The sequence below is a fragment of the Taudactylus pleione genome, unplaced genomic scaffold (genome assembly GCF_031769625.1).
Source record: "Taudactylus pleione unplaced genomic scaffold, aTauple2 ptg000332l, whole genome shotgun sequence".
In the NCBI taxonomy this organism is placed as follows: domain Eukaryota; kingdom Metazoa; phylum Chordata; class Amphibia; order Anura; family Myobatrachidae; genus Taudactylus; species Taudactylus pleione.
In genome coordinates this window covers 4,158,158-4,174,909 of record NW_028284733.1, presented here as the reverse complement: position 1 = coordinate 4,174,909, position 16,752 = coordinate 4,158,158, and the positions used below count along the sequence as shown (strand labels likewise).

Genomic DNA, 16,752 nt, shown 5'->3' with positions numbered 1-16,752 from the left:
GCTTAATTATATTCGCACCATCCAGAGGTGCAAGTAGAAATAAGGATTAACTGTATCCTCATAGTTGCTCAGAGGCTGATCACCGGCAGTTACCTTAAGAAGACTCACTGACAGGAAGTCTGGTTTACAATGGCCTACCCTCCAACATGACCCGTTCCATTAGGTACAAAATGCTCTGCTCCTGGACTTCCCATCTAATTAATGATTGGCATCACCTGTGTTGAACTAGGTAACTGATGAGACAGGAGTTTTAACACAGGTGGCTGCAATCATAAATTAAGAGGGAAGTCCAGGAGCAGAGCTTTTTGTACCTAATGGAATGGGTCAAGTTGGAGGGTCTGCAATGGCGCACCAAGCAGGTTTACAGTAATAGCACCTTTGGGCACTGTATGACTGCAGATACCAGGAGGATTTAGAAAATCATAATTTACTCAGAGAAGGAGGGAACTCCCAATCTTTCCTTCCTCTATGAGCAGGAAGTGAAGTGTAGTGCAACACTGAGCACAAATCTATTTTTCTATCAAAAGAAGGTGACATTGCCCAAAGCGACCAATCTGGTTATAGCTATCATTTTATAGAAGTAAATGATCCATAATAACTAGGAGCTGATTGGTTGCTTTGGGCAACTTCTCCACTTGTCCTGTTTCGAAGGTTTGATTGATAAATGAGGTGAGTAAAGAGGTAGATACAAGGGCATATCTATAATGGGTGCAGGATTAGTAATGCACATGGACCCCTGAGTCCTAGGGGGCCTACGTCACACACCTTGCACCCACATATAAATATACTTACCTCTCCACAGTGTCCAAAGTGCTGCTCTGCGGTGGCCATTTTCCCGGAGACTTGCGCATGCACCATAGAGATGTCCCCGGGAAAAAGGCAAGGGTGCCATTTTCCTGGAGACCCGTGCATGCTCAGTATATTCTGTCACCAAGCCTGAATCTACTGCACTGCCAGAGAGGAGGGAGCCCGCACAGAGGGCCTGATTCAGACCCGCTCACAAGCGCTACGCGCTTGCAAGTGGGTCGATGGCCGGGCCGTGCGCATACGTCGCGTGCGCACTGTGCATGCGCTAGCCCCGGAGCGAGAGTGGAATTCCCTTGCTTTGGGGCTCGCTACAGATGGGACGGCTGTCGATGTTGATCGACAGCTCACCCTGTTATGTAGGCGGGGAGGGGGGGGGGGGTGGCTGGCCAAACAGATGTCAGTAGTGATCTTCCAGCTCTATTAAAGCCGGAAGCTCACTTGGGCTTGCGGCAGATGAGATCCTACCACAAGGGTCTCTTCGCAAGCCCCGATGGTCACGATGGTCTCAATTATCGTGACCATCACCTGGCCACTCGCTAAAGCTGTGGGTGGTCACCCACAGCTTAGCGAGCGGCCTGGAGGCCGGTCACAAAAAAAAAAAAAACGCCCTTCAGACCGAGCGGGTCTGAATCAGGGCCAGAGTCTGCACATGGGCCCTCTCCTCTCTTAAAACTTACCTAAAGTGGATATCCTAGATACCATGGAGGAGTCTCTTTAAAATCTTGCTCTGGAGCAGAAAAAGTTTACTTATGCAACTGATGGTGATCTACTGTAATAAAGTATATTTAGCAATGTTTCAATTATCATGTGGAACATACGTGAATAAGTCACAGTATAGGTAGATGAACAGGCGTTGTCCGCAGGACAGCCCATGCTGGTTCCATGGCAGTATTCATCAAACATATTCATACAAATGTTGCAAGATAGTGCATAACCTAAGGAAAGAAAGAGGACATCTGTTAGTAAATATTCATTTAAATTCAGAAACAACATATGAGTATAAAGTACAGAAGTAACTGATCTGAGTAGTATAATTTACCATACAGTATGTAGAAAAAACAGGAAACCCCTGGTAAGATGGTCTACTAGTTATGGGGCAGATACGGCATTAGCAGCAAAATAAGTGTAAAATAGTACAAAACTAAATGTGTGCATAGCTTGTATATATTCATTTTCCACAACTATGAAGAGCCATAGACATCTTGGGCAGACCCGCCAAGAGCCGGGGCGGGCCCGGGTAACAGGGGGGCATGGCCTAATTGTGGAGGTGTGACCACGCCCCCTTCGGGAGGAAAAAAGAAAAAGATTTTCAGCGCCGCTTCGCTGGCGAGGGGAGTGCTCTGAGCCCCCTCAGCCCGGTGCAAAGCCATGGGAACGTGATCAGTGTGATTGATCCCCCCCACAGGCATAGGAGACTGCTGTGGCTGCTGCTCAGCATCCACAAGAAGTCTCCCACCGCAGCTCAGCACATGCTGTGTGCTGGGCTGCTGTGAGAGACGGGGGGAGCGGCGCCGGACCTGGGCCCCCGCCAGGCCCCTCAGAAACCCCGGGCCCGGGTAATTTGTACCCGCTCCCCCCCCCTCTCGGCGCCCCTGATCTTGAGATCTGTACATATAGGCAACATGTGCTCCTAGGTTACGACAAGTCATTATCAGCCGGTATTTGCTTCTTCCCTAAAGCAGACGTAATATATATGTCTCCTGCCATCTGAACATGCTCTTATTGCTGATCTGTGTGAGTGACAGCTGTGTGAACACAACCTATACAATTTTTAAATCGCTCATTTGTATGCAGTCACATAACGCAATATACGCTACGCAACGTGCCTGCTACTCACTCTGCCTCATCCCAGCATTGAGGAAAATCACTCCTGACAATGTCATTTGACAGATTTTAATTATTCTTCATTGAATACCACTTTAAGGCCCTCATTCAGAGCCTTACGCTCTGAGCAGAGCGCACGCTCTGAATGATGGCCGGCCTCCATGAAAATGGAGCGTCCTCCTGGACGCTCGTATAGCTGTGGGTCACCACCCACAGGCTATACGAGCGTGCATTTTGATGGCCGCGATGGTCGTGACCATCGCGACCATCGAAACTGCGAGCCGGAGCCTGCGGTTGAGGTTTTCAACCGCAAGCTCCGGAGTGATTTTGGCTCTATCAGAGCCAAAAACACTCCCACTGACATCACTAGTGATGTCAGTGGGCCGGCTTCTGACGGGAGGCGTTCCCGTGGGAACGCCCCCGTCAGGGTGGCACGCCCCCGGCACGCCTACCAAAGGGGGCGTGCTGTCAATCAACATCGACAGCATGCCCCCTTTGATCAGACACAACGAGCGAAGGAAAGTCCTTCGCTCATCGCATCTGGCGCATGCGCACGACGGAGCTCCCTCCGTCGTGCACATGCTCAGTCCAGAACATCGACCCACTTGCGAGCAGACAGCCGCTTGCGAGTGGGTCTGAATCAGGCCCTAAATGTCTTAAAGAACCAGAAACCAAGCAGTAAGGTCTTCCCTGCCTCTCGTGAGGTACAAAGCCTCAAGAGAAAAGGTATCCAGGCATCCTCCGATGTGGAGCCAAATCAGCACATTCTTCTTGATAACGTTTGTTCCAATCCGGATCAAACTCAGAATTTTCCCGGCGCTGACCCAGGATATTCTCGAGTCGGCGCCATTCACACACGTGCTAGGTCTGCAATGACCCGGCTCTTTCGGCGTTGAAGTGGACGCTTGGAGATGACGTCATCTCCAAGCGCCACTGAAGTCAGCCAAAAGGCAGGCATGCGGCACGATCTGTTCATCGTGACTTGAATTGCGCCGTTTACACTGCAGGGTTTCACAGGTCATTCATGTGTTAAATCCTGCAAGTTACATGGGTTGGATTTGCGGGTCACTTGACCCAGGAATACAACCCTGTCCCCTTTTACACCCAGAAGCAACCCAGGTTACCCCTGCAATAACCCGAGTTTTAGCTCTGGTGTAAAAGGGGTACTAGAAACATACAGGTATAGGCTACGGGGGGGACACAAATGGCAAAAAGTTTTAAGATGCTCCCATAAATTAACTCAGGCTTCACAGTACGCAGATAGTGGAATTGCTGTTTCCAACCACAATTAGTGCTGGCAGAATAGAGGCACAAAGTCCAACGACCCCCTGGTATTCACCACCAGTCGTCACAAGGAAGTGTGAGTTTCGTTGCATGTCCACACATCACGGATCTCGGAGCAACCCCTCGATGTGATGAGCTGGTGTTAGCAGGCTCATTGGTATAATAATTGTGACACAAAATCAGTAATCAGAAAAATGGTCTTAACAAGCTGATTCTGAAACACCTAAATCACAGGTAGATATCTGGATGCCGGAGTAAGGATTAGATATGTGAGAGGACCCCCATGTTCTGTTTTTGATTCTAATTCATCATCATGCTCTAATTTCGGGAAAACCACCCTCAAGTGTTTTGGTTAAAAAAAAAATATATATATAAAAACAGCTAAACTTGTGTAATTTAAACCTGTTTACAAGCAATCCAAAACCTGAGTTTGGTTATTAAATCTGAATTCCAAACTGACAGCAGAACCGAACCAGGTCTCAATTCCACTTGGAGACCCAAGTTCAGGTGTTTGTATTTCAAAAACATCTCTAGTAAGGATGTCGCTTACACTTCAGCATTGAGAAGTGCTCAGATTGCTTCGTAAATTGAAGAGCCTAAGTCCAATATGCAGTGATGAAATCACCGATCACCTGACCTCAACTTTGAATGAAAGTATAAACAAAAAGGTGTGGTGCTGTCATAACTGAAATCCTATCCAAATGTTACATTACTTAGAAAACTGTTAAAACTGAAGTAGTATTTAAGCCCCTACTACCCTTCTGCAGCCGTATTCGGGGGTAGGTTGCTTGTACCCCCAAAAAAATCTAAATCAGGAGAAAAAAAAGATAATGAATAACAGCGCTGAAGTTAATAAGAGATTAAGGGGTCTATTTACTAATTAGTGTTAGAAGACAGAGTGAAAAGTGATAAGAAAGCGATAAGGTGCCAGCCAATCAGCTCCCAACTGTCATCTCACAGGCTGTGTTTGAAAAATGACAGTTGGGAGCTGATTGGCTGGCACCTTATCGCTTTTCACTCTGTCTCCTAACACTGCTTAGTAAATAGACCCCTAAGGGGTTTATTTATAAAGCAGTGACAAGTGTGGAGATATAGACCAGTGGATAAGTTACTCATAGCTATTAGCAACCAATCAGCTCCTACCTATTATTTTATAGACTGTACTTGATAAATACTACTTGAAAGCTGATTGGTTGCTATGAATTGGAATACAGAACTAAGATCTAAACAGAAAAAAATGTAGATCTATGTTCCTACCCGGCACTCCCTAATCACAACTGGTTGTTGTGATATGACAATTGTTGAGGGTCAGTTGCCAATCTAACACAGACAGCAAAAACTTGAAGAGAAAGAGGATAGGTTGCGCTGCTGTTGCTAGATGTAATTGGCTTAATTGATCCACATACACAACTTCTCTGAGTCACAAAAACATTTAATACACATAAAAAATTGACATGTTAATAAACATAATATCTCTATAGGGAATAAAATTCAACAATTTAGTTGCAATCTCTGTGACAATTGAAATATCTGGAATAGATGTATCTATAATTAGATACAATTAAATACAATTCTTCACCGTTCAATGTGTCAATTGTATTTATTATCCAACTGGATTCATCTAAAAATAGCATGCAAATTTGTACTAATGGTACATCAAAGTCCTTTGTATTGGAGCATATATCGATTTACCACCATTGTCATTGTGGTGCTTCATGACCCTCACCATTACCTATTAGATATAGCAGGCAAAATCGGTTCAAAATCAATTAGGGACCATCTTGGAATCTCCAGTCTGGTGCACAATCAGGTTGTGCATCGAATGGAGGTTTTTCCTTAGATATTAGTGGCTCCACAATTACATATAATTTTTATGAGTTTGTACTCGTAATGTTGTTATCAATTTTCTTATTGGTCAATTAGTGAGGATTGTTAGACAATTGTTTATTTGTAGGTACAAGAGGTATGGAGTTATGTCTTGTGATTTAAGATGGTTCCACGATATAAAGTACAAATTGATGGAGAATTCCTCTTTCTCTTCAAGTTTTTGATTGGTTGCTATGGACAAATTCTCCACTGGTTCACTTCTCCATGCTTTTCACTGCTTGATAAATAGACCCCTAATTATCTCTAGGCCCATACACCCGCCGCACGGCTTGGTCCCTCGTCGCTCGCATCAGTCAGCAGTCCTGCACGTCACTGAGGCCCAAGAAGTTGGACCAGCCTACCGTCCACATACAGCATGGTAGGCACCGGTTCTGGCTGCTGGAGTCTTAGTGGGTCTGTTGCTGAATTTGAGACATTCGCTCCAGGGACAGAAAAGAGCATGCATACCACGGTAGGAAGAAAAAAATAGTTTTCAGGTTGGCCACCCCAAGTACCGGTAACTTATATGATTCCCCTTGGAGTTGATTAATGAAACATGTTTCCATTCTGTCTTGTAGACGGCACTTTTAATGGATCATATCGATGGAACACTGGGATCTCTTGTGTTGCTATAAGGTGGACACTCATTCCCCGTTCATTACTTTTTAAACATTCAATTTATTCTTTATTTATTATTATTTTTTTTTATATATATTTTCTTGTTTTTATATGTTTCATTCATTTATTGTTTTACCACAGCCCCAGCACTTCATTAGAAGGCTCAGACTGGTTGTTTAATTGCAGCTGAACATCTGGATGCCGCCAGTTTCTTTCGAATGTACTTTCATGTGTCTATATATTACTTAGAATAACTAATATATTTGTATTTATAAATTGTGTGAAAATATACATAACTACATATAATTATTATTCTTTTATTAACCTGACACTTTATTCTATATCTTTTATTCAACTTTGAGTGAGACACATGCCGCTGCTGTAAACAGGGGCAGAACTATGGGAGACAATAGAGGCGCCTGCCGCCGGGCTCCAGCTCTGAAGGGGCACCACCTCCATTGCCCACAACATTCACCCCACTTATGGCTGTAACTATGTACCCGGAGTGTACCATCACGGCTACCCAATACAAGGCGCCTCTTCCTAGCACCTAAAAAGCCACCATACACTAGTGGAGAGCTCCTTGTCAGACCATCAGCTGCTGCCTTCGTCTATCTATAGCCTGTCTGCATACAAAATTTCTACATTACAGTGTCAGCGGCTGTGATGGGGGATCACCAAATTATAACTTGCCTCTGGGCGTCTGGGATGAACTTACGCCACTGCCTGTATATCATAGCAGAGAGTAACACAGTGATATGAGAAGATAAATGCCAGGTCTGGTATGTAGCAATGAGGACAGGGCAACCTCATACCCCCCAATGTTCCTGATTTTGGCAGGACAGTTGAAAGAACTTATGGGTGGGATTTGGATAGATAAGGGAAGGGCTTCTTTTTTGCCATTCTGGCATAGCTAAATGTTGAGAGATATGCAACTTATAGAAAATTACATTATCCCAGTGGCAGTTTCCCATGGGCCTGAAGCTTGTAGGGGCCCACCAACCCGCCCCCTGCAGCTGCGGCCAGTGATATTTTTATAAGCCGACCACCGATGCACTGTATTCTGATCTAACCTCCCCCACCCCATCCCCCCTGGTGACGAGTACTCACCTTAGTCCCAGTTTCACTTCATCTGCTGGCTTCAGACCAGTCAGACAGAGTCTCTCTGCATGTGTGGGAGGTCTGATGGGCATGCAGGAAGGTTTAATTTTATTGACAATTTAAATTTTTGCGCAAACTAGCTGTTACGATCGGAAATATCTCTCTCCTTGAACTTGGCCAACTTAGTTTGAGTGACAGGATGAGGCGTTTGTGGGTGGTAACAGGAGAAGGTGCTTGTGAACGGGGGAGTGGAGATCCGAACGCAGGAGTGCCTGACTATGCAAACAGCGTTTTATGGGAGTGCATAATTAACTAAGTAGTGTCATGGCACATGTGACATGGGAGGTTTTTACACTGACTTGATCGTAGTGCTTAAGAGAGGGTATGGTCAACCTTAAGCTCTACGACCAGCTCCGATGGTCTCGATTAATCCTTATATGCCCGGAGATTACGTGTAATGCGTACGAGAAGGGGGTGTGTTTTTAGTCTTACGGCCGCATCCTCCCCTTGCTCGTCCAGCTAATGATCCCATCTTAACGACGCAACTTGCGAGTGCATCATTTGCATATCCGGCCCCTTTTACCTTACGACCGTGCGGCCGCAACGACCGACTCTGAATGAGGTCCTGAGTTTGATAACCTGTGAATTATCCAAATGGTCACAATAATAAATGAATCGACCGGCTCCGATCCTGGTTTTCCCCTTTGCTCTTCCTCCTTCCTCCTAATCTCCCTGCTTCTTACATTTTTTCTTTCGCTCTACACTGATCCTCCCCTTCCCATAGCCCAGACCCCCCTCTCTTCAGCACATAGTACCATGCACAGCAATGGTCAGCATGTCAGGAAAATATTGTGAAGTAATAATGTAATGTGGGGGGGTTGTAGGTATGAATGTAATGTGTGCAGGAGGGATTTTATCTAATGGAGGAGGCAGAGCTGCTATTAGAAATTGTAGGGCTTAGTACAAGTGAATCAATAATACACATACAGCTGCTAACAGAGGTCATAATTTAATATATAAGTAATAGCTTGTATAATAAGCTTATTCATTTATAGTTTGTGTAACAAGCACATGATAATTAGAAACTTGTATAATGTTCAGCTTGCACGAGGGCTTGTGTAGTATAGATCTTGTATAACAAGCATACTAATATATAAATCTTCATAAAAAGCATATAATAAGCATATTAATATATAGCCTGTATAACAAGCACAGGATAATTGCAAGCTTGCATTACTTCTACATAGATAATATATACAGTAGCTTGTGCAACTAGCATATTAATATACATCTTGTACAATATAGAGTCTGTATAACAAGTATATTGAAATACAGCTTGTAAGAGATACAGTACATGATAATCGCAAGCTCATGTAATAACTTACAAAAAATGTGAAAACCTTAATGGCCTATATAACAGGCGTACTATTATTTAGCTTGTATACTGAGCATTGGACTTGATAAGGTACTCTTTAGTATAGAGCTGACTTCTGTGAAGCTTCATTAATCTTTCTATCTTGGCTGCATGGCAGTTTAATGTCTGTTATTTAGGCTGCATAGCAGGGGCGTACCTACCCATTGGCCATGATGGCACTTGCCAGGGGCACTGGTGAGGGGGGGTGCCAGCCGACAGTGCCACCCATGGCCAAGGGGTAAAATCCAGCTGGGACTGCCAGGAGTGGAGTCCTGGGTATGCACTGGCTCCTACCCGGGGCAGATGTCCAGGGCCAGGTAGCCACTGGCAGTTGCTGGCAGCTGCCTGGTAAGTACAATAAAGTTTTGGGTTTTTTTTACAAAAGGCACGCGTGACTTCATGCTGCACTGAGGAGCCAACCACAGCCATAAGATATGGTAAGTATCTGTGTGGGCTGTGGGGGCGGGACATTAGTGGCAGGGGCTGAAGTAACAGAAGGAGGACTGGCTTGGGAGGCAAAAGGGGGATAGCTGTGGAGACAGAAGGGGGATGGCTGGGGAGACATGGGGATGGCTGGGTAGGTAGAAGGGATGTAGCTGGGGAGACCGAAGGGGGGATCGCTGAAAACACAGTAGGTGGATGGCTGCAGAGAAAAGGGGGATGGCTGGAGAGACAGAAGGGGTATGCCTGGAGAGACAGAAGGGGGATTACTGGGGAGACAGAAGGTGGATGGCTGGGGAGACAGAAAAGGGATGGCTGGGGAGACAGAAGGGGGATGGCTGGCGAGACAGAAGGTGGATGGCTGGGGAGACAGAAAAGGGATGGCTGGGGAGACAGAAGGGGGATGGCTGGGGAGACAGAAGGGGGATGGCTGGGAAGACAGAAGGTGGATGGCTGGAGAGACAGAAGGGGTATGGCTGGAGAGACAGAAGGGGGATGGCTGGGGAGACAGAAGGCGGATGGCTGGGGAGACAGAAGGGGGATGGCTGTGGAGACAGAAGGAGAATGGCTGGGTAGACAGAATTAGGATAGCTGGGGAGAAAGAAGGAGGATGGTTGGGTAGACAGAAAGAGAGCTGCAGGAAACCATTCTCATTATTTATACCTGTGGGGAAGTTATTTAGGGATGTAGTCGGGATCCCGGCGCACAAAATGCCAGTGCTCAGCATCAAAATCCCGACAGGGGTGAGAATGCCAGCACCCGTTGAATAAGTTTGAGGGTTAGGGCTAAGTTTAGGGTTAAGCACTAGGGGGAGGGTTAGGGTTAGCTATTGGGGGGCAAGGGTTACAGTTAGGCTGTTGGAAAGGTGGGTTAGGGGAAGGGTTAGGGGTTAGTTTAATACTTACCTGCAGGCATCGGGATTCTGGCTGCCAACATCCCAACCACTGGGATCTTGTACCAAACCCATTATTTACCCTACCACTTTGGGGTAATATTTGGATAAAAGCCAGAACAGTACTATGTAATAAATATCTATCTCTAATCAGGGATTTACAATAAGTATATTTAACAACAACATATAAATATTGGGCACAGACTTTAGCAGATAAAAATTATATGATTTAGGAGACTGAACTGTGGAAAAGGGTATGCAGCCAGGATGCCGACGGTCTGAATGCTGACTGTTGGCCTCCCGACTGTCTAATCTCGGCAAGGGTCTAATGACAGGCGTCAAAATCCCGACGCCTGTCATTTTACCTACGCCGGGAGCCGGACTCCCGGCATCTCGATCGAAGGTATGCCAGGCACTGGGCATGGACAGCTGCGGGGGGGAGGGGGGTTAGGTTAGGGGCTCCGGGGGGGGACTTAGGGTTAGGAAGCCCCCCGGGATTGTTAGGGTTAGGCTAGGGGAAGGGGGGGTTAGGTTAAGGCACTTAGAGGGGGGTTAGGGTTAAGCACTTGGGGGGGAGGTTAGGGTTAGGGAAAGGGAGGGGAGAAAGGTTTGCAATACTTACCTTAATTGACAATCAGGATTTTCACCCTTACCGGGCCACCGCTGTCGGGATTTGAACTGCCGGCCGCATGATTCTTGTAAGAGGACATTACCAGATAAAGGGGAATACTATCGATACTCTTTTAAATACTTTTTAACACCTGCTAGTTAACACCAACAAAATGTCAATAAATTGCTATAATTTATATTATCTACAATTAGTGACATGCCTCAACAGTTCACATACACAGAATATTGCATTTTGCATTTATGAATAATTACAGCACACAGCCTTGTTTTAATATTTTGTTTATTCATATAGGATTTTTCTTTTTCTTTTTATCACTTTATCTCTTGATATTTCTTTGCTTTGAACAATCTCTATTAAAAGGAATATTTACATGATTAGATATTAAAATTTAGATGCATTTTAACATTCAATATGTCTGAAAACTGGCCATTTATAATGTTTCACTGCCAAATTCAACATATTCACAACTTAGTGAATAAATCAAAACATCTATGTAAATGGTCATTGATCTTGTTTTCTGGTTTTAATAGAGGTATTCCCTTAAATTTTTACATTTCATCAAAAAAAGTAGTTCTGCTGGATGACTAGAAACTCTCGTATACATACAACCTATTTATTGGCTCAATCACAAATATAATATGTTATAATCGGAAAGAAAAAAAAAGAAAAGAAACATTGTATATATATATATAAATGTTTAAAACTAAAAACAGTTATCTCTAATATAATAATATTGAATATACATAAAAACATGTGTTCATATTAAACACTAAAACAAATACAACTAAAATATATAAGACTATAATAGACATTAATTAAAATACAAGTTGAGTTTCCCATATCCAAAATGCTTGGGACCAGGGGTATTTTGTATAATAGAATATTCCGTATTTTGGAATAATTGCATATCATAATGAAATATCTTGGGAATGGAACCCCAATATACACACAGAATGCATTTGTGTGTTATAAACAGCTTATACACACAGCCTGCAGGTAATTTTATACAATATTTTCAATAATTTTGTGGCTCAAGCAAAGTTTGTGTACAGAAATGTAATTCATTTATGTTTCATATACACCTTATACACACAGCCTGAAGGTAATTTTATACCATATTTGTAATAATTTGTGCCTTAGACAAAGTTTGTTTAGATTGAACCATCAAAAATCAAAGGTTTTATTATCTCAGTCATGCCAAAATTATTCCGTATTTCGGAATATTCCGTATTTTGGAATATTTGGATATGGGAGACTCAACCTGTAATTATATAGATATGTATTATTATTATCATCCTTTATTTATATGGCGCCACAAGGGTTCCGCAGCGCCTGACAAAGTACAGAAACAAATGAGCACACAAGACAACAGCTATTAACAGTACAGACAATGCAGTGCAAGTACATGATTTATATACATTGCTGCATAACACCTAAATAAGCAGCAGGGTGTCAGTAATCAGTTTTAGGTGCCATTGTGAATGAAAGTAAAAGTAAGGCAAGAAGAAGCACGTGAGGAAATAGGGCCCTGCTCGCGAGAGCTTACATTCTGAGGGGAGGGTCAGACAAACAGGGGTGAAACAGATGGGCTAGATAGTGAGGAAGGAGCATAGAGTAGTGGGTTAGGATGTATGGCACACCTCCCATGTATATGTGTAACACATGCATACATGTATTTACCTATATATATATATATATATAGAAAAAGGGTAGTATTTATATTGCAATACAGAGGAAGATGTCTGGGAATTATACAAGTGGAAGGAGATGGCAATTGATCAAATTACATGTTCTCTCCATTTATCTGTATTGTCAATTACACCAAAGTTTTTTTTAAGTTACACAAAATTCTTTAAAAAGTTATTTTACTAAGACATATAATAGAGGATTTTTCTTGTGATAATATCAATATCTACAGACCTCAATTGGGTACAAATAGCATAATTAAAATAGGGACCGAAAAAAGATAATCAGAAATCTATCTTTATAGAGCCATTAAGCCCTTCTGGATGTAACGTTTTCAATGTAAGTATCCAGTATTTCTCCCTTAGGCACTCTTCTGGATAGCTCCTAGACAGAAATATCTCCTTAATTTCTACTGCTTGTTCTTCAAAGTTTTCCAATTTCACACAATTTCTTCTAAGTCTGCAGATTGTCCCCGGGGTATGTTTTGTACCCAGGGTCTATGATGACTACTGTCAAAATTTAGAAATTGTAGAGTGTCTACTTCCTTCCTATCAGTGGCATAAGTTCATGCCAGGTGCCCGGAGGAAAAATAGATGGAGGTGCCCCCACCCCCCCAAATTTGGCAGCATCTCATTCCCCTTAGATGCGGCTGCCTGCCGGAATGGAGGGATCACAGCAGGTATCGGAAAAACCTGCTGCGGTCCCTCCTTTATACATCCAGGGGATACTACAGGTTGAGTCTCCCATATCCAAAATGCTCGGGACCAGGGGTATTTTGGATATCGGATTATTCCGTATTTTGGAATATTTGCATACTATAATGAAATATCTTGGGTATAGGACCCAAAACTAAACACAGAATGCATTTATGTTCTATATACACCTTATACACACAGCCTGCAGCTCATTTTATACAATATTTTTTATAATTTTGAGCATCAAAAAAAGTTTGTGTACATACATGAAATTCATTTATGTTTCATATACACCTTATACACACAGCCTGAAGTTTATTGTATACTGTATTTTAATGAAATTGTGCTTTAAAACAAGTTTGTGTACATTGAACCATCAGAAAGCAAAGGTTTCACATTCTCAGTCATACTAAAAATATTCCGTAATTCGGAATATTCCGTATTTCGAAATATTTGGATATGGGAGACTCAACCTGTATATATTTGTGTTTACTCCCAAACACGGGTGATTTCGGGGATATCTGAAATAAACAATGATATATGGGGCCTTAAGAGATATACTGTAGTGCACCCTACTGTTAAGTGATTATTTTTAGTGTATTAGTTTAGTATACATGTACAGCCATGGTCAACATATCAGGAAAATGTTGTGAAGGAATCATGTAATGTGGTGGTGGGTATGTATGAATGGTAGGTGCCTGCCAGTTTCATTGTGCAGGCACCGAGTTACTGCTGGTCATGTCCAGAACTGAAGCAGCGGGAACCCCCCCCCCTCATATAAGAAGGTAGGACCCATTGCTGCCTGACACCAATTGGCTAGAATTGTTGCCCCACCACCTTACTTATAAAATTGATCATCACACCTCTTAAAATTAAACATAGTCTAGGCTAAAAATAATACTAATAATATTTCTGCACAAGGGTATTTACAAAGCAATTTCCATAGTTAACACCATCATTGCCAGTCTTCGCCAAACTTTCCTGCACTTATTTATCACCAGTAGATGGCACAAAATGCTTAGGAACAAAGGACCTCTTTCAGACCTGCTCGCTAGATGATTTCGCTCGCACAATGCGTATGCAAATTTGGGAAGGCAGGCGATCGCACGGCAAGAAATGAGCACACCCACTATGTCTTGGCGTGCGCTCACATTGTGCATGCAGATGCCCACCGGTCTGTCTTAAGACGCCCACTTGCGCACGTCATCTCCAAGAAGTGTATGCAACCATCGGTACATCGTGTACCATTGGATGCGATCGCAGCGCTTGTGGCTGACCATACCCTACCGCAAGCACTGCGATCACTTCAGTGTAAAATCCAGCCTGGTGACATGTACTATGATGCTGCCTGTTAATTATGCACGCCTCTGAAACGGCATTGAGACACTCAGGCATGCCTGCATTCACACCTCCACTCCCCCGCTATTAATGACCAGCCCCTGTCACCACCCACAAACAGCTTCTCCTGTCACTCACTCTGCAGGGCTGTCTATGTGCAGGGGGCGAACGCTTCCCGATCTCTTGCAGTGGTTCGCGCACACGCACTGTGACGTATGCATGCACACAATGCGAACCATCGGAAGCTACAAGCGAACGCATCTTAACAAGCGGGTCTGAATCAGGTCCAAAGATCAAAAATAGAAAAAAGTGTAAGTAACTTTGCTCCTTGAAAAAACCATGCTGCACTGCAGATGGAGCAGATGTAAGAGGTGCAGAGAGATGTAGATTTTGGGGGTACTCTTGTCCAAATTCAGACCTAAATTGCAGTGTAAAGATTTATGGGCTACATACTAAAGCATAAAGCTGTATTTATAATAAAGTTGTAATTGTTATGTCTGTACATATAATTTTTTTGGGAGAAATGTACTCCTTAGGACTGAATGGAGACAATTTGTCTTTTTTTAAAAAAAAATGTAAATTTTTATTTGTCTGTTCGTTCAGGAATCATGCAAAAACTACTGGATATATTTGGAGACTTTTTTTTTTTTAAAGCTCCTCAAGTCCAAATAGACTCTGTATGCATTCTGAGTGTGTGTGTATATATATATATATATATATATATATATATATATATATATATACACTCAGAATGCATACAGAAAAAAAATCAACTATATGTTAAGCAATAATCAGGCAGCTTATCTTGACTCATGAAGTTGCAGTATACATGCCAATCCAGTAGATGGCACACCAAGACAAATACTACATATCATAGAGTCGCTGCTCATGTTACTTGCAACCATTCAGTGTTACTGTAGGTTAAGTGTCTTGCTCATGAGTCAGTAGCCCCAAACATCTTTTTGTTTTCAAAGTCATTTTGTGATCAATTTCTACTATATAAAATATACATCACAATATTAAATGCCAATACTGTCTTTGTAAAATCAGTTCTGCTGAGCAATAACGGAGATTCACGTGACCAAAGCTGCGAGCAAATTCTAGTATAAAATAAAAGTACTCCTGGTGCATGGCTTTTTCCAGGTACAAAGTTTGTTACGTTTTTTGCTTTGCTCACATCTGAGAACCAGCCCCTTAATGTGATATTAATGCCTTGGGAGCTTTTACTGTTCTTGCAATTAACATATCATGATGCAGTTTGCAAGTGGAAATGTTTTGATCAAAATATAAACTAATAGCTGATACATTCATTATGATAGACCTATATAGATTTGCACTAGTAATTCTAAGCACTGAAAACTCTTATTTTGGGCTTTGTGAGTTGTTTGTTAGCTTAATTTTCAGCCTGATCTTAGCAAGTTATGCTCTCGATGAAATACAAAACATTCCTGCTGATGTTGCCAGATCTGTCACGAACTTTCCAGAATTGTTTTACTGAACAGCAAACTCTTTATACAATAAATGATGGGTATAAAAACAAACTTACCAGTCTCTGATAGAGCCGACAGGATACATAGAAACAAGAGGAGAGACTTTAGCCCCATTCTGGAAGTCAACAATATAACAAATGTGATGTTGGTGCAGCCTCAAATTCAGATTGTAAAAGCTCTCCAGCAGGTCAGAGATTTGGGTGGAGTATAGTGACTGAATAATAAACACAAACGTCCCAGCTGCTGCAATCTGGAGTCTCACTAAATAAATACAAAGCTGCTCATGGGCAAGAGATTTAATATGATTATCTGCAGAAATGTTCTTATTCTGTAGTAGTATACTCAGAAATGTAAAATATTTAGTTTTAATATCAAATGTATTCTATGTATAAGTTGTAACACATGACTTCAGAGGGAATTGGTATGATATGCCTGAAATCCTGATACCGGAAGCCTGCATGGTGCAGAATCCCGACAGCGGTAGATAAGTACCCTAACCTCCCCCTTACCCTCCCTAACACTAACCCTCCCCAGGGGGTGCCTAACCCTAACCACCCCTCGGTGGTGCCTAGCCCTAACCCACCTCTTCCCGCACCCTACTCCTAACCCTCCCGGGGGGGTGCCTAACCCTAACCTCCCAACCAGTGGTGCCTAACCCTAACCCC

At 42.9% G+C, this 16,752-nt stretch overlaps 1 protein-coding gene across 2 annotated transcripts in view; it reads right to left on the bottom strand.

Annotated features, from left to right (window-relative positions):
- LOC148509104 (phospholipase A2 inhibitor NAI-like) overlaps positions 1–16,280 on the bottom strand; it is a 121,863-nt gene extending 105,583 nt beyond the window's left edge. For both annotated transcript variants that reach the window (XR_015869492.1, XM_088443676.1), the window contains exons 1-2: positions 16,144–16,280; positions 1,626–1,742 (exon numbers count right to left, since the gene is read on the bottom strand). Coding sequence is in view for 1 of the 2 variants with exons in the window: in XM_088443676.1 (XP_088299802.1) it covers positions 1,626–1,742; positions 16,144–16,201 (175 nt within the window). In the remaining variant the exon portion in view is untranslated. The remainder of the gene's footprint in view (positions 1–1,625; positions 1,743–16,143) is intronic.
- Between the last annotated feature and the right edge of the window lie 472 nt (positions 16,281–16,752).